The 24,721-nt window shown below is 42.1% G+C and overlaps 1 protein-coding gene across 3 annotated transcripts in view; it reads right to left on the minus strand.

Annotated features, from left to right (window-relative positions):
* ARHGEF4 (Rho guanine nucleotide exchange factor 4) overlaps positions 1-24,721 on the minus strand; it is a 228,035-nt gene that overhangs the window by 107,542 nt on the left and 95,772 nt on the right. For 2 of the 3 annotated variants that reach the window (XM_027808893.2, XM_027808894.2), the window contains 3 exons: positions 13,739-18,169; positions 9,456-9,782; positions 3,101-3,227 (listed from right to left, as the gene is read on the minus strand). In XM_027808893.2, coding sequence (XP_027664694.2) covers positions 3,101-3,227; positions 9,456-9,782; positions 13,739-18,169 — 4,885 coding nt within the window. The remainder of the gene's footprint in view (positions 1-3,100; positions 3,228-9,455; positions 9,783-13,738; positions 18,170-24,721) is intronic. The other variant, XM_027808895.2, reaches the window with a different exon arrangement.

Below are 24,721 nucleotides of genomic sequence, written 5' to 3' on the forward strand. Positions count from 1 at the left end.
CTTTAAACCAAAATCTTGCTATTCTACCACTGCTCACTCCAGTCCATTTTGGGCTCTTCCCTCTCACCCCTTTCCTGGGGCAACTCCTGGGTCAAAAGGTCTCTCAAGATCTTCAGAGGCTGCCAAAAAGCAGAACGACATTGCCATATCTACATTAAAAGTGGCTTGTTTCCTATGCTGGTCTTTCACTCTAGCTCAGCCTATTCAAACACTGCAGCAAACCAGGTGGTGAGGAGCAGATACATACCGCAAGGTACAAATGAAGATGCGGGCATAACCAGGCAACTAAAGGAAACGCACTTGATCTTCAACACTACCTGCCAAAGTGCATGGTGCAGCCAAGAAGGTCCTTCCAAAGTGTTCAAACGTTCCTGATGTTTGAACAAGACAGTTAACTTTACTAAGCTCGCAGGTGCATGTGTATGTGCACACGTATTAGTGGGGGTGTTCAGCCTCTACACTTCTTTGGAGGAGGCTCAAGACTCATTCGGTCTTCACTGAATCGGGAGATTAGCACCAGCTTAGCGGCTCTTTATTTCACAGATGTTAGAGCCACCTACTGGTTCCTTACAGTTTTATCAAGTGGCTGCTCTGGACAGAAGAGGCGACAGGATGGCAGTCTGCAAAACTTGATCAGCAACAAAAAGCACCTCGCTATGCCTGATCCCAGCTGCCGGGATACCCAAATAACAGGTCTGAGCCTGCCTCATTTCTCCTGGCATGACATAAAGGCAGAGAGCAGTGTCAGAGGAAGCTAATGAGCACAGCAGATACAACATTAAAATGAAGATCTCCCAGCACTTGCGGTATGCTCTAGTTGGGAACAGGTTGCCTCACCTAAAATAGCAAGTTTGTGCCCAGCTAAGCTCTTGCCCTCAGGCGACAGGTAGGTGCACCACAGAGGTCTCACAGCTACACACGGCACCTTCTGGGCTGGGATCATGACAGCCACCCTTTCATACCTGAAGAACTAGAGAGGGCACCAAAATACCCCATCCCTCACAGCCTCTGCAGCATTCCCTGCACGAGGTGACCCAGTACAGACTTTGGGAGTAAGAATTTTATCCAGATTTTCAATGTGGAAGTGTATAGTACCACTGCATATTGCACAGTACTTTCATATCCAGTGTCTTTTATGATTAAGGCATATGCTAGGATCATTAATACAAGTAGTTGCAGCTTTAGAGTTAGGAAACTTAAAATTAAATGGATTCATCATTTAATTTTATGTTTATTTTAAATGACCCACAGCTCTGTCAAAAGCAACAGGTATCACAACAAAGCTGTGCAAGAATCAAAGAGGGCATTCTGCTGCACGACTGCTGCCTCAAAGACATTCCCAATCCTTACACTGATCCAACAACTTGAAGAGTATTGCTTCAGTAATTCGCAGTTTTCTTCCCTTCCACATCCTACCACAGGAAGTACACATGCACACACTGATCACCTCCGAAATGCTTCACATGAAGCCCACCAGCAGCAGCTAGCAGAGACGGCTGTGGTAGAAGCATTACAGCGCTTCCTCTGTTGGTCAGTTTTCTCTCCCAGGAGCCTGGTTTTGGTGGTCAAAAAGGGGTTCTGCTGTATTTGATTTGTTTTGCTACATTTACACAGAAATTCTTGACACCCAGGCTTAGGCTGTGGTATCAAATTCACTTGTACCTACCTCAGGAATATTGTAGGAATTGTAGATGATTCAGATTTCATGCCAAATTCTAGATGGCATATAAACACATACAGCACTACCGCCTGGGCAATCTACATTTACTCCCCCTGTTCACTCTCCAAAATTCATATATATATTTTTTAAATCCCTCAGGTCCCTGTTGGGAACTATCATGAAATTTGTATCAGCTCAGACTCAGAATTTACTTCTATGACAGTGGCACTCAGAGATTTCAGCTAACGTCAGAGATGCATGGACAACTTGACAATGATAAGTTTCCACCTGGGATTTCCAAGGAGCAAAGCTGCATCTCTTTCAGTTCTGCCAAGGAGCTGGTCTTAAGTGTTGGGGCAACACCAGATGCTTGTGACAGCAAGTGATCAAAGCCCTCAGTGCTGAGAGAGCAGAGGCAGAGCTCTTGACATCAGGATAGTAAGTAGTTTGTTTTCTTATTTCCAGATCAAATCTCATGACTCTGTGCACAAGTTGTACGAAGTGTCAGAAAGTAAACCAGTTATGCTTGGCAAAATATTATGAACATTCAACTCTGACATAATTAGCACAATGTTATGGTCCCTTAATTAGATAATTCCAGTAGTGTTTAATCGATGGTACAAAGAGACTTTCTAAGGGAGAAATGGCCGCTTAGCACCCAACTGTGGTTGGCTTTTCCTGGCTTGATTCTTACCCACCAAACAACTCCTCTCCAGTCTGCTTTTCTTGTTCCACTCCAAAGTGCTATGATAGAGATATCTGCAAGGTTTGGGCAGGCACTGTCAGATGGAGAATTTAAAAACCTGGCAAAGATATGTCTGTTTAATAATCTGCGTGACTTACATTTTAATTCTGAGAAAGCATCAGTCATTGGAAAGGAAGCAGACATGATAACTTCATACACATTCCTCATGAAAATACAGCATACATGTTCCTTAAGATGATTTATTTAAAGTACAGGAAACTTCTAACTCTAGGGGCTCACTTGGTTGCTTTAGTGCCTAATTAGCATGTTGAGAGGAACCTCACCATACCCACCGTAGTGGTCTCCAGCAAACAAAGGCAGAGAGTCTGTTTCATCTGCAGAAACCTAATTCCAAGTTTGTGATATATATGACATCAACCTAGATGAGACAGAGTTCTCATGAGACAACACAATGTTTCTATATCAAGCAGACTACCATCACCATTAGTGATCTTTTCTCTGCTAGAAAGCTGACCACTGCCTTTAAACAGCACCCTGGTTATTCACTCAGGGAGAAAACAAACAAGAATATGAAAAGCACATGAAAGAATTAACTCTAAAGCAGATTTCTGCTCAGGCATGGATGCAGCATTCAACATAAATAGATTAGAATGCTTATCACATAGTTTCCATACTCAATACACCAAAGCTAAATTCTCTCAAAATTTATGTCCAACTAAGACTAGTGTACACACCAGGAGAGATGTGCCGTTTCCAGCCCACACAGTCTAAGCCTGTCGGAGTGCTCTGGGAAAATGGGTGCAGTTTCAGTGGTAGGACGTCAAAGGCAACAGCAGATGTGATGGATGGACTTCTTCCAGCCTGCAACAAGAGTGGGAAAACAAAGACAACAAACATTAAACTTAGATGCCCTGCAGGACAAAATACAGTATTCATCACTGAGCACCTCTTTCCACCTCTGATGCCTGCTCATGTAAGTAGTACATTAGTAGACATGTGGATGATTATGGCTAGAGCGGTTAGAAAACAGTGAGAAGGCAGGGAAAACTGAAAGGAAATAAGAAAAGAAGAAACGGATAACCAAGTACTGGACTCATACTTCACATACTACCACATATACCTACATTTATAGAAAGTTTCGCTCCTTCTTATGAAGTGTATCTAGTGAGAGGGGGAAGCATATCACTCCAACAAGTCATCCCCTCAGCTACAGAGCCCTTTCCTACAACTTTATGACTAAATTCCTGTTCTGGAATTTTACACTTAAATAAAGCTTTTCCCTTCAGAGATTTATTGGTATCAGTCCCCAGCCATACAGGACATGGATAACACAACATTCTTTCCTTCAATTAAAGGTATAAATAAGATAACTCTCTCTTTTCTTTAAAAGACTTACATAACTTTACAAAACTTTGAAAGCTCTGTACCATTGCCAGATCTCATTGAATTAATAACTTCTGCTGGTTTAAGGGGGGAAACATACAGATACATACACACAACTCATGACCTCTAATGCCTCAATAAGTCAGGCTTAAAATAAACAAAAATACAAGATTATTTTTTTTAAGGAATCAAAATCATACAAACCACTGCCACAAAGATACTCCACCCATACACAGACCAACGCACTCTCTCACGCAGACATTCACTGAAAGATTTTTTAAAGAAGATTTATCAACAAAATCCAAAATGTAAACAAGCTTGTTCTCCTTTTCTATGTCAAACCCAGTATTTTCTGCCAATCTTGACACACTAACAAACTTTCAGTATTTTCTGTCTCCTCTCATCCACCCTGAAACAGATGGGGAAACAAGACCAGCATTCGCCTGCTACTTCACCAGGGAATCACAAGATATTGGGCATGATACCACAAGAATACAGATCATCTGACAATGAGCAATACAGATTGTAGTCAAAGTCACTGAAACTTGTAGTACTTAATGCATATATGCTTTTATTCCTTTTTTTCCTTCTCTCTTTTCTCCCCCGTACCGCCTAGAGCTGGCACACACAGAAAATACCAGTAACCACAAGTAACTGGGAGATCAGCTGGTCAGTAAGCATCGGTCCCATGGGTGTAGCCATTTTTCCTCTGTGTACTGTTACCGCCTGTTCCTTTTGCTGCTGTGACATTCAGTCACAACATATCCATCCTTCACTGAACCTGAAGTTTGGTATATTGGCATCTAGTACTTTATCTGGGATCTTTCCTTCCCTCTACCAGCCCACACTACGTCCCATCAGCATAGGGTCTGCTGACTAGCCTTAACACTGAAGCCTCTTCGTTAGAAGGTGGCGATTAGTCAAAACATCCTTCCAAAACTAAACAGAAAACTAAGCCCACTGAATAGCCGCACGATGCCCAAGCAGCACATAGTGCTGCTGCTCCGTGCCTGGTTTGCTTTATTCTTCTTGGACTTACTTTCCTAAAACAAAGAAAACACTGCCAATACTTTGGCACAAATCACCATCTCCTGAGGGACATGTGAACCCTCTTCAAATTAACCTGAGCAGCGTCTGGTTTTCTAGAAGAGTCACAGCAAAGCCCCAGTGGGAGCACATGCTCTTCCAATGACAATGAAATCAAGCAAAACAGACAATTTACTGGGCTACAGTTCTGAAAATGCCAAGGGTAAAGTCTAGGTTATTTACATGAAAGGTGATAGGAAGCATTATTGCTCTGTTTAAGACTAGGAAGCAGAATATTGCCTTAGGGTTGTTACAATAAAAATGGCAGGTTTCATTCTTATTAATCCCCAGGACATCAGAGCAAATTTCAGGTACAGGCATTGTTTGATTTCTATAGCATGGGAGCCAGGCCTGTACAACCCAAAGTCAGAAGAAGCATTTTCAGAGATGTTCGTAACACATGGGCAAGGTTTTCCCCAATCTACAAGGGAGCGGGGGGAAATGATGGACCAGGGTATATTAAAGACCCTCTCTACGTTTTCTGCTATAGGTTCAGGGGGGTATTTCTATGTTTTTACACACAGCAGTTCAGTCCCTGGGAGAGGCATTTACCCCTGTCGTGTGTCTGTGCCTTGTCAGGTGCATAATAGGGGGAGACTTGTCTCATTCAATCCCCTCTCCAAAGTGCATTTATTACCCTCTTGAAGTGTACCCAAGGTGCCCACAGTGCTCATAATCATGGTAGCACACAGCAAAACTTAATTTTATATTACTTCAGATGGGGTAAAATCAGATTTCCAGGAGTCATATTCAGGGCAACAAGCTAAAGATCTATTTTTCACTGTTTCTCATTTCTCTTTCAAAATAAAAGCGAGAACTTTTTCTGCATTATACTCACTCTGGGTATAGTCCCCTGATGGGCCTTTCAGGAATCTCTCCAATTTGGCAGTGCATAAACTGTGCTCTAAAAAATGCATGTAGAGGCCATGTCTGTGCTTCTATTGCTGCGCACTGGAGAGGCATCACAAGCTCAACAGTCAGGCTCGAAGGTTTTGTCAAAACAAGAAAGAGCATGATGGGGGCAGACAGGCGGTTCAGTGACATCACTAAAACAATTTTTGCAATAATTCCCATAACAGAGCCCATTGCCATTACAGCATTACATGTATCAGTGGTTTGGGGCATTGTCTCTGCTTCAGCTAGGGAATTTATACTGCATTAAAAGTAAGTAAGAGGACCCCAGGCTACACCACGAAACCCATCACCATGTGAAGGGCAAAGCCTATGGCCGTGCAAAAGAAAACAGATTCATGCACTGCCGTGTGATTTTCTTTTTTTCCACTTCTGGAGAGAGTGTGTGTTACCTTCAAAGGCTTGCCAGGACCAGTTAACATTAACGCTTTAAGGTACAAGATCAGACTCTGCTCAGCTTGCTACTGGCAGCATTTCATCATAAGGGACAGCTGGGTGAAGCTTTGAGTTTGACTCTAGGAATTTACACAGTCTGTTCCCATTTAAAGCAGATGGGTAACTTACTGGACCTAAGCAAAAAAAGACCAGTATATAGAATTGTTTAGGACTAGTATTTCAAGGGGTTATTTTTCAGTTTATAGGTAGTTTCCTGACTGTTTATCCATCTCCCTCTGAATCACAGAATAGTCAGTAAAGAAATTTTTCCCCATGTTCAGATGAAACTCCCTGTGTTGCAGTTTGTTTCCATTGCCTTTTGTCCTGTCGCTGGGCACTACTGAAAAAAGCCTGGCTCTGTCCTCTTGACGATCACCCTTAAGATATTTATAGACTGATAAAGATCCCCTCTCAGTCTTCCTTTCTCCAGACTAAGCAGGCCCAGGTCTCTCAGCCTTTCTTCATAAGGGAGAAGCTCCAGTTCCCTCATCATCTCCATAGCCTCCCCTCCCCACCCCTACCCCAGACCGTCTCCAGTAGTTCCCTGTCTCTCTTGAACCAGGGGGGCCAGAATTGGACACAGCGCTCCAGATGTGGCCTCACCAGGGCACCCTTCAGAATAGCTTCTTATTACCACTATAGTCATTTGTGCACATTGATCTGAATGATAGAGCAGTATCAGAAATTAGCACTGGAGAAATGAAGAATTCCTCCCTTGTCTGATCTATTAAGTTATTTCCACAATATTGCAGCATTACATCACCTTATAAGCTGACCTGATCTTGACTTAATATGACTTGTCATAACTGAAGCCACACATCCCAAGGCAGCCATGTGTCAGAAAACATCAGACTTGCAATTTCAGATCTCCAAAGCCCCATACAGTTGCCTTGATCCAGTCACAAAAACACAATAGACAATGAACATCTTATAAAGCTTCTTTTGTGATAATTTACTTCCCCTTACAAAAAGGGATTTAGCATCCTTCTAAAACCGCCCTCAAACACTGCAGCTTGCGACAGCACTCCCACCACATTGGGAGTATGAATAAGCCAGCATTATTACAGGAATATAGCATTGCAAAGACAGAATAAAACACATCAGGAAAAAGAAACTACACTATGACTATTATAAATAAAAATTATAAGCCAAGAAATGCAGTTATATGGGCATACAGTAAATAGCCCTTGAATCCCAACAGTTCTTGTAATAAAACTTAGCATTGTGTTCTCTTGGCCAGCCCACAAAGCCAAAAAGCGTCAATAACTGACGTAACACGCTTAAATCAACAGAAACAGTAAAAAGAAAAATAACGAACTACCTACATACTACTAAATATCTTCTACTCACCTCTACTACCCAAAGAATGAACCAGAAAAGTAACTCAGGCCCATGAGCCCCACAGGCAGATGATGTTAAGTGAGGGACCTCAACGGGCACAGGGGCAGCTGCAAACCATTACGCAGCTGATCACAATGTAGAGGTAAGTTTGCACCAGAAAATAAGGGTGGAAATGCTTAAAGGAGAAGCTGGATTTTTGGCGACATCAAAATGTGCAGTCAATCAGCAAGACAGACAGCATCCAAGCTGTGTGATCTGATGGCTCTAGGAGAAGCTATCGAGGTAACTGGTTGCTCCTCTTAGAAGCACTAATGGTCTCAGTGCTGGCTAACATACCCTGCAGCATGGGCTAGATTTCTATCACTATTTGTGCTTGTCAAGGAATTATAAGAAATATTTTTATGAAGTTTTACTGGCTTCTGTTTATCAATGAGCTTATGTAAGCCAGGGATTCGTTTTCCCTAGCTTGTTTCATGCCTATACAGCACTAAGCTCTCAGAACTCCAAACAAGGTAGAAAAGTAACACAATTTCTGTTTAGAATTTTTAAATCCTTTTAACATACACAGGCCTCAGGAGCATTTTCAGCACATAGGTAGTAGTGGGGCTGAGCCAGCAAAGCATCCTCACTGAACTGAGTCTCGGCAACGTATCACAGAATCACACCCAGCACTCATTCAGGCATCAGCTGGTGAAGTTTTGTTTTGAAGAGCCCTGACAAATATAAAATAGCACAGATTTTTTAGCCCTTTTTCTTGAGAAGGGGAGAACAGTGGGTGGGTTTTCAGAAAACCTGTTCCTGGAATTGGCCTGGCTCGGTGTCCCAGATGTCAGTTAGCTTTGACAGGAGGCTCTCCCAGGCAGAGAGGTGTGAGGCAGCAGCTTTACTCCCAGCAAGCCACAGCAGACAAGCTGAGCTGTGTCAGGTGAATGTTTCCCCTGGCCATCCAGAGAACTATTTGTGCACATAAGCTCAAGCACATGCTGAAGTGGTGACAGGACTGGGGACTCAGCTCCCCTCAAATGTTGTCATTTTGATGCAACAGCAACTAGAAACAGGCAACCAGGACAACAAAGGGAAGAAAATGCAAATAACAGATCAAAACAGAAAACCCTGAGGAAAGCTTTTATTTAAGTATCTGCTACTTGATTTCAAGCTTGCTCAGAAGCTTCCTCCATATTATCATCAGATGCTGCATAGAGTGTCCCTCTATCTCATGTCCTTTTTCCCCAGAAGTTCTTTTTTATGTATGAAGGCTAAATTTGGCTCTTGGATACAGATTCATGGCTCTCCCTGAAAGGAACCGACCTTAGTTCTGGATCCAAGAGTAACAGATGCCATCAGTGTGAGTCACAACAGCCACAAAGTTTGTCACAAGCAATCATTATGCTGATCTAAAAATCTCCCCTGGCAGAGAGAATACTAATAGCTAAATCTCCAATGGCAGTGCTCTCTCAGACATTTACAGCAGGAATTTGCCTCAGTGGGAAGTGTGGAGTTGGCCTCAGATACAAGGGAAGTCTAATTTAGAAGTCCCTTGGTAAAGTGATACAGCAATGCCACGGGGCACGGAATGAGATTTCATCAGTTTAATTTATATTGATTTAAGGCTACTTTGATTTGCTCCCTGCCCTCCCTATCTCCCAGCTCACAGAGCAATCAGATGCTCTTACATTCTGTTGTTTAACGCGGCACACGGCAAGAACTGCTCACTTAGAGTGACTAAACAAACCACCACCTTTAGAGATCATCACTTATGGACCAGTTCAGTGTTTCATTAGTCTCTGCAGACCACTGAGCTCGAAGAAAAGCAGGCAGAACTGGTACCAGACAAAGTGCAAGGACAGGAATATGATGGCAGTAGAAAGAAGCAGCCGGAGCAGAGAGGAAGACAGCGCCAGAGAATGAGCAGGACAGTGTATGGTTTCTTACGTTTAACTGGTCCTCTGGGAGGTGTCGCAATTGAATCCCTCTCTCTGGCTGTGTCTCCTTCTCTAGCTTCCTTTTTTGGCTCCTCTCCACCCAAACATCATCGAAGCTGAAGCACTTATAGAGGGGTTTAGGTCTCTTCCTCCTCCTCTCTGGAATCTCCTTGGCTTTTTCATCTGGAGCAAGGAAGGAAAGCCTCCAGGCTTTGCTCTCAAGGGTAGAGATAGGGCGTAGGGATGGTGGAACCTGAGGGGACCTCCTTTTGCGATGGGGAACCCATTTCTCATTTGGCCTCTTTTCAGGTGGCATTTGACATTGCTGTTTTGACTCCTGTTTTACAAACAGCAGGTGAAAACACAGGGTTTGTTGGCTGGAAATTTTGTTTTCTTCAAATCACTTTAAACAGAAGATGGCAAAGCTCAGTTACCTAGTCCTGGAACTATTCAGAAGAAAATACTTTCCCAAGTGTACTGGCTGGCTGAAACCAGCCTGTCCACTCACTCAGCCTTCTCCATAGGCTTTGGGATACTCCACCCAGAAACAGCAGCTCTGCTCTCCTTTGAGAGTGTAATATACACTCCCTCTGCACAGGACGATGCCCTTTTCACCCTCATTCTAGATGGCATATTACAATAACATTGCTACTGGGATTTAGGTCACTCTGTATAATACTATTACAAAGACAGACAGTGTCTCTTAAAATAGAATAATGACCAGTCTTGTCTGTCTGTGCTTTTCCAACTGTACTTCAGTTACACAATGTGAAAAGGCTTCCTAGATGCCTGCAGGTCTGATATATTAAGTCTTGTGCTTCCTGATGTGCTCTTTACGCTATCCATTTTGCTTGATGTTGGGCCGAGAGCAAGGAATTGCACAGCTTTGCACTTCACTCTCATTTGCTTTTAACGAGTGGGTGCACAAGATTACAGTTTTTATACTGGAACAACTTGAAATCAAGCAGGCCCTGAGCCATCTAACTACTACTCCAGGTAGCATCAGTGTCAGAATCATTAATACTTAAGGTGGGAGACAACACCACTGAGGAATGAATGATCTCAGGAGTCTCTTTTCACACAAGTGTGTCCTGACAATAGTATCTCTCCAGTTTCTCACAGTTCATTTGAAGATCCTAAACAACACCCCTTAAACCAATGCAGGCACTTCCCAGCTACTCTCAATTAACCAACAATTCCAGATCAATTCTTCTTCGCCACTGGTAAAAGATGCCACAGTCTAAAAACACTTCTTATCTGCCAGATGCGATAAAAAAGGGAAGCATATGCTGCTGGTACTCTGCGCCTAACGCCATCATATTGGAGAAGAGTGTGGAGGAGAACTTGCACAGATTCCAAACATGGGACATATTAGGACAGTTCTCTCTTGCCTGCTGGGCAACACAATTATGGTAAGTAAAATCACGCCACAAACAGATTAATTAAACATTTAATGAAGGCCCTGACATATAGGCAAACGGGAAATTGTTCTGCCTTGCTGTTCTCACAAAATTTTTGTCCTGGATGTAACCTGAAGAAAGTTAACCATTAGCAGGTAATGAGAAAGGGGCTGGTCTGTGCTCCATCAGGTTAAGAAGGGTTACTTACCAGCGTGGCAGCCAGAGCCATCAGAGGCAGGCTGGCCCAGTGCAGGTTGGCACAGCACTGTAACACAGATAAAGCTGAGAGCACTGGAAAAATACCTGGCTGGGGTCTTGGGGAATAGATACATATCCCCACAGCAGAGGCCACGCTGGGAAGTGAGCTCAAGGAACTTCACAAATATGCATTTGTTTTGCAGTAATTACTAATGTGGAACAGAAAAGGACTTTTATTTAAATATATCATTAAACTTAATTTTATGACCTTTTTAATTAGTAACATACATAAGGAAGACCATCCTTAGTGCTGAGATGGTAATTATGTCTGAAAGACTTAACATTGCAAATATATTTTGCCCAATGTCTCTGCTGTATTTTGAGAGATTCCTGAAAAAACAATTTCACTTACAAAATCCAAGGTGCAGTTCTACTTCATCTCACATTGTCATGAAAATGGAAATAAATAAAAGCCCTATCTGCTTGAATAGGTTAGGTGTTGTGTCCTGAAAGCTGGGACATTTACATTAATTTCTAGGCTCCAGCTGCATTTATCCAATTTCAGATATCATATTCTGCAGCCTCCAGAAGTATCAGGAAAATTAAACTGTTTTTATATGGCTTAAATACCATTTAAATTTTTCATGGTTTTCTTTAAATTATTTAATCTAGCAATCAATTTAAGTAATTACTTATTTTCTCCTAATGGTTGAGTTATACGATGTGGCCTTGCCTATTCAAGGCTTTACATATGCCTCATCTCTCCTCTCTTTTCTAGATGCTCTTTTGAGTTATCATTTACAGGTCAATAATTTTATTCATCCTCTGAGAGGCTTCATCTGTTGACAGTGTGTTTAGTCTAAGTGTTTTGCACTTTCCTAGGCTGGTGTAACACTGCAGTCTCATTTGGAATGTGGTGTCCAGTATTAAGTTTGGAAGTTAAGTTGATGCCCATGAAAGCAAAAGATTTTCAAGTAACAGAAGGGATTAAAGCAAATTCTTTTCCCCTTCTGCCCACAGCAATTCCAGTACTAGTACCCTTACTTCTCAAACTGCCACCCACACGCTTCTTTAGATTCCAGACAGCATTAGCCAAAAACCCCAAACCAATCAACCAAAAAAATTCATTGGGAATGTGTGGGGAGAGGTTGAGGCAATTGAATTTATTCAAGCTGATAAGAGGGCACTAAAAGCAGTCTAAGAGCAGTCTGCAATAATTTCGTAATTGCATGAATGATGGATCCAAACCTCAGCAGTTCCAGACAGTGCCACAAGGCAATAGCCAGAAAGTGTAGCTTGGAAAGTTCTGGTTGGGCATTAGGAAAAAGATTTTCCTTGGGAACATGTTTCCCAGAAAGGCAGTGAAATCTCCAGCATCAGAGGTTTTCAAGACTTAGTTAGACAAGGTCATGGTTTTGTCTATCTGGTGTTGTCACCAGTACTGTCTGAAGAATGAGATGGGATTAGATGACCTCCCAAGGTCTGTTCCAACCAACCTTTTTTTGTTTCTATAAAAAAAATAGGGAGTTTCTATTAAAAAATGGGGAGAAAGGGTAGGCTAAGACCGTTTTGGAGGGTATCTTAAAACTTTAATATAATTTGGGATGTGAGAGACAAAAGGTGGCAGCAGCAGCAGCTGGCAGTGGCAAAAGCTATGCAAAGGCTCATTTGAGTTGAACACAACCAGCTGCAGAACTGATCAAGTAGTTCCAGATTAATGAACTCTCCAAAAAAATATCTGCTTAGGGTATGCAGAATGTCATACTCTCCTCTCAAGAGCCACTTCAGAAAACCTGCTCAACAAAATTATTTTGCCCATTTCTTCATGTCAAAACTCATCATCAGCAATACTGAAAAAGTGGCTTGATCAAGCCAGGTTCTGGGATCTCAGCTAACAGATCGTTCTCAGTCACTTTGGTGGTTTGTGCTTAGTCACGGAAAGAGTCCTAAACGGCCAGCCACCTAGAGCTTGGGAAGTCCTCTCTGGGATTAAAAACCTACCGACAGAGGATGTTTCTGCTTTTAAAGGCCTCAGCCAACCGAGAAATCCCTGTTGAAGACACAATCTTTTCTGTGACATCCAGCCTATCACAAGGAAATTAGTGCATAATGAGGAGCAGAATACAACACATCAAAAGGAGATCCTCAGTCCATGGGGGTTTTTCTGTTTGCTGTAGAACAGGCCAGAAAGGATTTATATTGGTAATCAAAGGGTGACTGCAAAAGATTCACAGTACTTTGAAAGACAGCTACTGATTGTCTAAATAAAAATATTTTACTTCTTAAAAAGTGACTGCTAGCAATGGGAATTGATTTCTTTTGCCTTTCACTTCCAGAAACTTATTTACTATAAACCAGTTACAAGGCTCAATACTGTCTTATCTTAAGAGGTGTAAGACCCAGCTAAAAACTGGAGCTGAGCACAGGGTGGCATGTGTAATCTGTCTGAGGCATATTATGCATTAGCACTGCTGTGATTACTCCATTTCTTTAGATTTTTGTGGTATATCCTCCCTGAAAGAGTGCATAAATTCATATAGTCTCGAACTGCAACTTATTTTAGACAGAAGTGGAACATTTATGCACCCATCTAACTAGTGTGCTCATTAAGAGTTTCACTGGAATTCCTAAACCATATTAGAACAAAAGACTGCAAACCAAAACACCACCCGATCATTTTCAGACGACAACTCACCTCATCCCGGAGCATGTCACTAATGGAAGAAGCTGTGTTTAAGCTGATCTGGGATTGACTGCTTATGCCACTGTCATCCCTCTGGTATTCGTTGTCCAATGAGTGTACAGAAAGTAAGAGACTGCCTCTGGGTTTCAGTGTCTTTGGTCTCTCAGGAGCCTCCAAATGGCTTTCAAATGCAGAGCTGTTCCCAAGAGAGATCATCGAAGTGGCACATATTCTTCCTGGATAACGGAAGCTCTTGTGTTGAGAAGTGGATCGTGGACTCTGCGGTTTAGGGCTCATGGGCCTACAAGGCATGTCTTTACCATCAGAATTTGAGAGCTGGGGACACGAGGGACTTGACTGACTAAATGGCGACTGCAAGTCAGTGGGACTAAATGGAGATTTCACCCAGTATTCCTCTAGAGAAGTATTTAAACTGTTGCTCAGAGCCTCCTGTTGTTCATCACAGTCTGAACTCTGTGAGTATCTGATGCCCAAATCATGGGACTGTATTCGTTTTCTCCACATACCTGCAGGTGAAGAGACATCAACAGGCTCCACAGTGTCAAAATAGCTGGTGTCTGTTGAGGAGCCATTAGCTGTTTCTGTCTTAAACAATGTGTGCCCATTGGAACTGTCCTGTTGCTCTACTGACATTGTCCTCATTACCTTGCCGCTCAACGCATTCGGACTCCCCTGTGTTGGCGATAAACTTGCTAAGACAGGCCTTTTTAGTCCATCGGCCTCCTTGCTTTTTAGAAAAGCTTTCCAAGCGCTCTGGCGAAGTTTGGCTTTCTCCTTTTCATTTTTCAGTGATACTCTTGAGCTTTGCTCGGTATTTTCCTTTTCTGGAGATTTTGATTCAAATAAACTTGAGAGGGATTTGTGTGCCAAGGCCAATCTTGTCCTGAACTTCTTACCCTCAGGGTTTTTGTTTCTTTTGTATTCATTTTCAGGGGATGATTTTCTAATCCCAGAGTATTCCACAGGTTCACTATCATTGTTTTCAGATGAACCTGAAACTTGTCGATCTGCATATTTGACAGCAGCCGGTGTGAGAGAAGTTGAATTTGTATCTGCATCTTCCATCAGTATCCGGCCAGAGCCAGAAGCCTTCCTCAAGCTCATTCTGTTGAATAATCCTGCAGGTCTCTCATAGAATAAATCATCATCATCAGAGTACTCAGAGGTGTAGCTTTCCTTCCTGTGGAAGCCTGAACCAGATGAACAACTTTTGAAAGACTGTAAACTTTCAGTGTCTTCATCATCCTTCCCAGCATCCAGTTCTTCCATCTTTGCCTTGCTGCCAAAGAAGCTGCTGCTTCCCTGATTTTCTGCTGTGGCAGGCTTAGTTTTCCTGAAAGATGTCATTTTTGAGAATACTAAAAACCTGGAAGCTTTCCCACTATTCCCATTCTTTGCTGGCTTTTGCACAGCTTTATAGAGACTGCTGTTACTTCCCAGGACGTGGAAAGAGTTCTCATCCATTTCCTCGCTGTTAGTGCTGCAGGTACTTATATTATCGAGGCCCAGCATGCAAGCGTTATGGGTCTCACTTTTCATAGAACAGTTGAAGGCATCAGACACATCACTCAGTGTACTATCTTTGCTAGGGCTAGCTGTGTCTTCTGCAGGAGAGCCCTCCGTTCCCTCTCTAGGAGAGGGTTCTTCACAGATACCTACTTGTTCCTTTGAACCATTACAGCCTTCGCTTTCTTGCCTGCCTACTGCTTGTTCAGAGATGACGCCGGGCCCTTGAAGGTCAACATCAGCACCATCACTCTGACTCAAATTGCTTACACTGCACATTGCTGGTGTTACTGCACTAGGTACATATAAGCCTCCCTCTCTGCCTTGATGTGCTTTGAATTCCTCTTCCTTAGACACCTGGTCATCTCTTGGTTCAGCCTCTGACTTTCTGAAATGTTCTGCCTCTAATTCAAAAACAGCCTTTGTTTTGCAGGGCTCTTTCCCAGAGATCTTAACACCACTTCTGCTGTGTGATTTTAAGAGCGCTTCTTCACATTGATCTGCCTGACTTTCTGCAGTAAGTGTATCATTGCCCAGTGGTACAGTAACACTCCCGAATGCCACTTTAGCACTTGTTAATGTAGAATTACTACAGGTGAACCCTAAGGATGAAACTGCATCTGTCTTCTCGCCTTTCTCTTGTGCAACTTCTGGTTTTTCTTCAGCTGTATCTGTACCAGGGAATACCTCTGCATTACCAGGAATAGGTGGGGTTGCCAGATCTTGTTCTTCACAGCTACAGCTTTCACTCAGAACTGTCTCTGGCTCATCATGAACTTTGCTGACAGTATGAAGAGACATCAAGTCCTTGCTCTCCACATTTCTCAATGTTCCAGTTACCACTTCAGTAGGAAGGTTATCATTCAGTGTCTTGGACTGTAATCCCTTCTGCTCTACAGATACTATCATTAGGGCAGGCTTTAACTCTGGAAGAGTCATTAAATGCCTTCTCTGGCTTATAGAATCTGATCTGGGATTCATTTCAACAGCAGAGACACTGTCTTCATCCTTTCCTTTATAACTAGGATGCTCATTTGTTACTAGCTCAGAGGAACTTTTTAAGGCACCAGTTTTGCAACTTGTATTTTGCTGCATTGACTCTTTGAGGTCTGCCCCACTGCTACTGCCACCTGGTTGCAATGAGGTTTCCAGGACTTTCCAACTGAAGTCAAGGTTAGAAGAATCATCTACCCAACTTTCCCCTACCACAGTCTCCATACCCGATAGTTCAGATTCAAGGCCATTCTCCTTCAAACTTTCCTGCTGTACGTTACCAGTGGAAAAGTGGTTTAAAGAACAACCACAATCTCTGTTTTCCACAACAGTAGGAAAACCTACATGCCAGGCTGATAGGTTCTTAGTGTCACCAGTGTCAGATTCAACATCAGTATCGCAAGGGAATTTGTCTGCTTCCAGATCTCTTTCAGCTTCATACTGGTCACTTTTTATAAGTTCTTCAGCATTTACGATCACTGGCTCAGAGTCCAGGGTAGATGAAGTCTCCTTTTGTTTTGGATTACAATGCTCACAAGCATCAGTCCCTGTAAAAGATAAGCTATCTGCACGTCTATGTACTGCTTCTGGGCTAAGGTCACATGTCTCTGATTTAGAGTGCAAATAACAATCAACACATTGGGGAGAGGCTGCTGGTTGAGAAAGCTGACACTCATTTGAATCTGTGTCAGTATTAAGAAAAGATCTTTCAATGCCAAATTTGCCCTCTATTTTTATTGCCTTTTCAGGGCTTACAGGTACCCTTCCTAAGTTTTTCCAGGTGTATTCAAAATCTAGCCCTTTAAGATGTATTCTGGAACATGACCATCTAAATCTGTCTGTCAGATGAATACAGTTCCCCACGTATTCTCTCTTGCTTTGAGCACTGATATTTTCAGGTAGACTGTGCCATGTTTTACTTTCTGTAATCTCTGACCTTGTGAGTGGTGGCTGAGATTTTGATTTGAAGCAACTCTGGTAAAACAATGAATCTGATGTCAACATCGTCTCTGTACTTCCATGTTTTATCTTTTTACCTATAGTTTCCTCACTGTCAACCGAGTTCCTCCTGCTGCATTTTACACTGGACATAGAATCTAATTCACACTTATAGTTGGATGTCTCAGTGTAATTTTTACGGATAGGTCCATTTGTTTCAAAATGAAGATTAGGCAAACTACAGCTTGATGCTGCATCTGACTGGAAGGAAAATTGCTGTGCCTCAGGAAAAATCAAACAGCTTTCTGAGTTTGCTTTGAAACAAGCAATGCTTAATACTGCAGGATGTTCATTCTGCCTTGTAATATCATCTTCCGTAGGTACAGAGTTGGTATAGGACTGCACTTTACTGCTTTCACGCTCCACTTTATTTTGCAATCCTCTTACAAACTTTCTGTTTGTCTGTGATGTTGTGCCCTCCTCACTGACTTGGTTCTCTGTGCTGGAAATATCACTAGTTAACGTTACCTCTTCATCACCCAGTTCTTCACCTTCTAACTTCGCAGATTGTATGCAAAATACAGTTTTGCTTGGTGCTGCTTTTATTTTGGAGGATACTTTTAACCGCACCTGCTGGGTGAAATCTGGTTGCCTTGAGCACTTAAGTTCATGGAGGGTTGTTTCTGCCTTTGCTTTAGGAAGACTAAAGCACAGATTATTTTTTTCAGTAAAAAGGCAGTTTGAATCCAGGCAAGTTTCCCCAGTTATGTCACTAGAAACAGATTCTGTGTCTGATGCACTCTCATAAGGCTCAGTTTTTACATCTGACAAAGATCCACTCTGATGTGACAGGGTCTCAAAATAATCTTCATCTGTTTCTTGGCTGGATCCGCGTATCTCCAGCTCTATTGTGCTCGGGGTAGAAGAGCTCAGATCGTCTTCAAACTCTCCTTCACTGATGTAGTTTTCAACTGGCTCTGGGGTCTATGAATAAACAGAAAAGAATGATGTAGCAATGATTTCCTACAGCAGCAAGGTAGCATGAATTATTAGAAAAGAGACCTAGAATCACAATTAACTTAATACACACTGAGCTCTTCGGAACTTATACTTATCTTTTACACATTGATGGACCTGAGGTCTTTCCATTTCTTACTTTTTGTCTCTTAATTTTTCTTAATTAATATTTTTTCATTTTAGTATGTAATTATGCAGAGGCAAAAATTTGACTTTTGGCCATATCTTTCATAGCCCAATACCAAGACACATTTCACATTCAAGTCAGTCAAATGGAAATCATCCCTTGCCCTTTATATCAGTAGATATAAAAACTCTAATGAATCCATCTTCAGATCTGAGGAGGAGGTTTATGTGATGAATCTGAGAAGTAATGTTACTATCCAGATTACAGAAATGTGACATAAATACATGCAGAACAGTTTTGCACTTGAATAAATGGACACTACCCATACCAAGGCCTGAACCAAAGGTGAATGAAGTCTTTGATCTCATTTTCTAGAAGGCTTATACCAGGAGTACTACATGTATCAGTTATCAGGGCACATCCAAATCAGTGGCTGAGAGCAGAAAGATCAAAACCACACTGTTAATATTAGGAAATGTCTTTCTTCTAGACAGCTACCCTGGCAGAGTCTCGGTCTTCTTTTCTTTAACTATCAAAACCAAGTCTGGATATTTCTTGAGTTTAAAGTAGAAAATCAAATCACAGCAAGATTTCCTGAGGTTTTAAAAATAGTACTTACCACCTGTCAGCCTCAGATACAGCTATTGTCAGAAGTTCTACAAATGTACCCAACAAAGACATTTAGCTGAGCCCAAGCCTCCTTCCACTAATACCTAGAATGAGAAGCTATATCAATGGCAGCCTTTAACCCTAGTGTTGGATGCCTCTTTAACCAGGTTTTGATAACAGTCATCACAAGAATGATCAGCACGTTTCAAAATCTGAAAACTGAGATAATAAACAATGAAAGACATTTCTTAAGGAAAAAAACAAACAAACAAACCAAACCAAAACAAAAACCCACAAGTTAATGGTAGCCATCAAACTAGAACACAAGGTCCCTCAGCCCGAGTTGCGTGTCACCTTCCCCAGGGAGCTCTGTCACACAGGAAGCGTGAGCCCTTCTAAGGGGAGCCAAATCCCATCAAAGGACAGGTCACAGCACTGCTGATTCTAGGCTCCAAAACATAGGGGGTAAATCAGAAAAAGGAAGGCACTAGGGTTATTTCCAAAAAGGAGTCTCAATAAGAAAATTGGTATTTTCTCTTGACAGAAGAGGGAAAATACAAGTTGAATGGAGGAATGAGGGGGAGGATTCAGTGTTTCAAACCAAGTCCAAAAATCACTTTCTCACCATTAAACCTGACCAAATTGCACTGTAATGGCAATATGAGTCACACAACCAGCAAAGCAACGTGTCCTTTACTGTGTGCAATCAGTGATACATGTAATTGAGGTCCTTTAATAATGTCAAATCCCGCTATCACCAGGACAGAAATGACCAGCATTAAAGCAGCACAGACTAGCATTTCACATAATGATCGAGCAGCATTAACTGTGAGCAGTTGGCTCACACAGCAGTGAGTACAGCAGCAGCTGTTCAGCAGTAACAGCGCTGCCTCTTCAACAGTGTTCTGAACACAAATTTACAGATGGCAATGAACTAAGATAAAAACTGTTCAGGCAAGTAGGAACAAAGTAATGAAGATGCCCAACTATCCCCAAGGATAGTTATGAATTAAATTACAAGGGCACAGATCCCTTACAGTCCATCTATCATTCCAAACATAGCTATGTCAGGATATTTGTACTGTGACCCCTCCCACATCCATTATTTGTTTTTAATGGGCATTATACAAAATTATGCAATTAAAGCAGAGGCCCCACAATTGCCTCCATACCTTGTGGGAAAGGAGGAAACAAAGTCCAGGTATGAAGGGCACCCATTAATATCACCCAGCATTCCTGGACCGGGCCCAGGACTGACCACGTGCCCTCGGTGCTGCTAAAGAGCCGGCGTCAGAGCCAGCCCGGCAGGGTGTACTCTGCCAGAGGGAGTCTGCCCGGGGATGGAGGTCCCCTGAGGAGGGAGAGGACATAGAAACTTAGTCTAGATGACTTTCCTGCCTTTAACTACAATATTTGGAACCACTATAAGCCATTCACATATTAGCAGCAGTGGCAGAGTTACACAGAAGGCTGCTTTTGCATTTTCATAGGTCATCTTCAGTGGTAAAGAGAGGAAGATAATTTCTCTTTCCCTCTTGGCTTGGATGAAACAAGAACTTATGACCTTCTAAAAGCATACATTGCTTATACTTCTGCCTGTTTTTTCACACTTCTGTAACATTACCTAGGCATCTCTGTGCAGGCTTCCATGCAAACACTTGTGGCTGGAAACTCCTATCCTCATTCAGATTTCCCGTCAAGGTGAGAGAGCTCATGCTTTGCAAAGCCTTTCAAAAACTACTCACGAGAGAGTTACATTCCCATGGATAGCTGCTTCCTCATGTTCTCATTACAGTTGAAACTAGCTTCCCATTACAAGCCAAATTTTCTCTTGACTTTGACAAGGACTAATTCAACCAATGTGACACTTCAGTGGCTGCATCATATCATAGCATAGATAGACTGCTATGTCTATCGAAGCCATATGTGGAAAAGATACAGACTCAGAATTAATGGTTTCAACTTACCTACTCTCTTCCGTACTTAAATAAAGGCAAAGCACAGCCAGAAATCCTTAAAGCAAATTGGATGCCAGTCAGAGGTTGGATTATACGTGACACAAAGAGTCACAGGCTTAGCTCTGGGAAATTTTGTGTGGCAAATGGATTCACATGCAAAGTTTTATACTCTGAAGGGAAAACATAAAATTCTTTGGGAGAGCCCTCCCACATGCCCAGAGTTGTGTTTTTCAGGGTTCATACAATACAGAAGCATAGAGCTTGCAAAAGGCTCTTTAATTAATGGTGATCCAACCACACCTCAAAAAAGCTACCATTGGGAAAGGACTTCAGACAGGAGGTGACAGTGTAGGGTACAGAGCAGTACCTGCAACCTACCCAGAGCCCCTCTGCACCCAGCTACTGGGGCTTGACAAACAACCCAGCAGAGACTCAGATTTGAAACTGTAAAGAGAACTTCATGTAAGACAGCCACATAATGTCCCCAAGGCCTCAAATTATCTTCCTGATCAAATCCAGCTATACAAGCCCTTTCCTTAAACCGTGTTCATCATGAATAATGGAAAGAAGGGAGTTAGAAATCAAAAGAGGGCACACTGGCAAAGCCATCACTTTTTACTACTACCTTGTAAAAACAAACCTTGTTACACTTAATGAGTAAGAAGTAGATTGAAAGACATTAACTTCAGACAGAACTTCAGTATCTCATTTGGCAGAAAAACAATTTTTCTGATTGTCTGTCATCGCAGTGGATCTATAGGTGCTACAGATGTTTATAAAGAGCAAAACAGATGAATAAGAGCAGATGCAGCACTGAACCTTGATAAGGACTGCTGAGAAGTGATGCTGTTGTCAGCAGTGGTTCTGAACGTTCAGACTGACTTTGACCTGTGCACAAATGGCAGTTCAACAGGCACTCTGCAAGACACTGGAAATGAAACTCTCTGCAGGAAGTGAGGAGAGCGCTCTATAGCCACTCAATAATAACACTTTACCTGCAAAACATATTCAGTTTTTGGTGCAGGACACAAACATTTGCATCTTAACTGCACAAGAGGAAACAAAAATCACAGATGGACGAGAAAAGCAGAACTTCCCCAGAAGGTTCTTGCTGCAGTCAGTGCAGATATGTACAGGCATCCAAAAGTAACTTTGGCACTAAGTTCTTTAGCCATTTGGTGACACAGTTGTTTCCTTAATCACCTATATACAGCAATAGCACTATTTGCAGGGCACTCCATCCTTAAATCCTAACATTTTTATATACACAACATTCATATCTAAAGTCACTAGAACAAAATGTCTCCCTTTTCCACAAGAGATGGATGAGCTTTTTATTCTTCCCAAACAGTGCAGTTACTTTTTGCGGAAAAAGATCTTTAGGTCAGTCCTGTTGATTGTGAGAACATGCAATATAGTAACAATTAGTGGCATGAGGAAAAAACATGCAGACATCCTCTTCGTTTCTTGCTCTACTTGTATTTAGTGTCTTCACTGGAAAGCCTCCAAATGGTTAAGCAATTCCAAAATCAGCAGGACTATGTGAGCAATTGCATAAGGCTCTGGCAGCTACCATCACTCAAGGTGGTAGTGCCAGGGAAGGCAAAGAGAAGGGATTGGAACCAATGGCAAAACAATGCACAGAATCAGTAAAATATCTAAACATCATAACAACACCATAACTGCCAAAAAATCAGCGTGTTTCCCCCTCCTGCCAGCTTGAGTGACCACGCTCTGTTTCTCTTCAGTGAGTGCTTCAACATTACCGTTCAATAACCTGGCCCCAGAGGTAAATCTGGGCCTCCACCATGATGTTGTCTCGTGACATTTGGTAAGTGCAGGACTGCATCAGCAGAAAAATGCCATAAGCAGGGGGCCTGCTGCACTCCACGCAGCTTCTCCGATTCCTTTCAACACACCAATTCCAACATGAAAACACTTTTATAGCCCAAAGCCAAAAACATTACCTCCCTCCTTTGACATTAACACTCCTACTACCACATACAGCTTAGCAGCAAAGTTGGCCAAGATAAAACGCGTTGGCCAAGGTGTAGCAGTTTCTAGGAACAGTGCGTAATCTGGGTGCCATCTAGAGGTTGCAGTGAGGTCCCTGGTCACACTCGGCTTGCATGGAGAATTACATGCTCCCTTTAATAAATACAAGCTGCATTCCAGTGTCTTATTGTGCTGCAGGTCAAGCGTCTCACCAACAAATTCCTCAGTACTGCTTTAACTCCAGCCAGATAAGGAGTGCCCAGCAGACGACGAGGTGAGGCAGTGAAGAGGCATAAAGATTCATTGTGTTTGAGTAGAAGATAAATATGCAAGATTTGTCATTTGTACAATACGATTGCACAAAACTGAAAAGTTCATGGTTCCCTGTATCTTGTATTTGTGGTTTATTTTTTCCATTAAGCTTTACAAACTGCAGCTATCATCAGAAATATATTTTTATTAATGCAGCAATATCAGACACAACTATTATGAAAATATTTTTAGATTTATTCTCACAAGTACATTAAAACCTGACAGCTTATTTGTGCCAAAATAAATCCTGTTTTAGCCAAGGCACCATGTAGCTTCACTCTTGAAACGTAAAGTTTAAACTGTATCAATAATTAATATTGTTACTGTTCTTAAATATAAAAGGATTGGAGTTTGTTCAACACAATAATATAATATGTCAAATCAGATTTGGAACGTGAACAGCTAAAATTCAGACTCAAGCAACTTCCCTGCTGTGCAGCGATCTGCACTCATTGCGTTGCAATACTCCCTCTGCTGGCAAATTTAAAAGGGAATATATTGCTTCTTCGTACTTCTGCCTCCAACACGTGGGAAGCTTACACTGTTAAATTTCTGCTTACCTTTTCATGAAAGCAGGGATATATTTTGCTTGCCTTACAACACCAAGTCAATACTCTTCCTCCCTCTCCCACACCCTTCCTCTCTATTATTTTTTTTTCACAGATAAAAGCTCAGGACTGCCCCAGAAGAAAAAAACAGGAGTTACTATGTTCATTTTGAAGATAGAGAGTAAAATATGAGCAGGTAACATCACTGTTCCCATGAAATGGGGGTCTAAGCCTCCGTGAAAACACTTTTTGTGCTAAAACGGAAACTCAACTTGCTTGGCCACAGGGAAGCTCTTGCCTCAGTCACGGAGGCAAGTGTACATCTGCCTCTGATGTCACCCTTAATCTTTCTCTAAGGCAGATGCACTTACACAAGGTTGAAGCTGAAGCAACGCTTGGCTCTGCACAGACCAAAAGTCCTACCCAGAACCTATGTGAACAATTCTTCTCCAAGGACAGGGCCCATGCTGAATTCTTGTGCTATGCAGCTAGGGAGCTTCAGGTACTAACATCCTCCTACCACGGAAGTTTGTATACCCTTTAAAAGATCATTTTGGCCTGCTAGTCTCTGCTAAACGAACGCAGCACTCACAGTTAGTTTCTCTTCAGTGTTTAATGACATGTTTGAACTCTTTGCTGAGTGAGAACCTTTAGGATTTCCGGTGAAAGAAGGGGAGATTCTGCTCTAGAAGACCAGACAGAGTGCTGTGGTGGTTTGTCCTTCCACTGTAAACTTGCTCCAATCACTTTTTTGTGAGTACACTTCATCACAGACATATTTACCTTTTCTAAATTCTGTTTTCTTGAGTGCCATTGAGAAATTATAGAAAGAACACTGAATCGGAGGGGTAGAAAGACAGCAAATACTTCAAGGCAGGGCAAACTCCTCTGATGAAGAAAGCTATTGGAAAAAAGACTCCATTAAAAGCAGAGTGGTCCTAGAAATCCTAAGTACATGTGTGCACAAGAC

The sequence above is a fragment of the Falco cherrug genome, chromosome 11, assembly GCF_023634085.1.
Source record: "Falco cherrug isolate bFalChe1 chromosome 11, bFalChe1.pri, whole genome shotgun sequence".
Lineage (NCBI taxonomy): Eukaryota > Metazoa > Chordata > Aves > Falconiformes > Falconidae > Falco > Falco cherrug.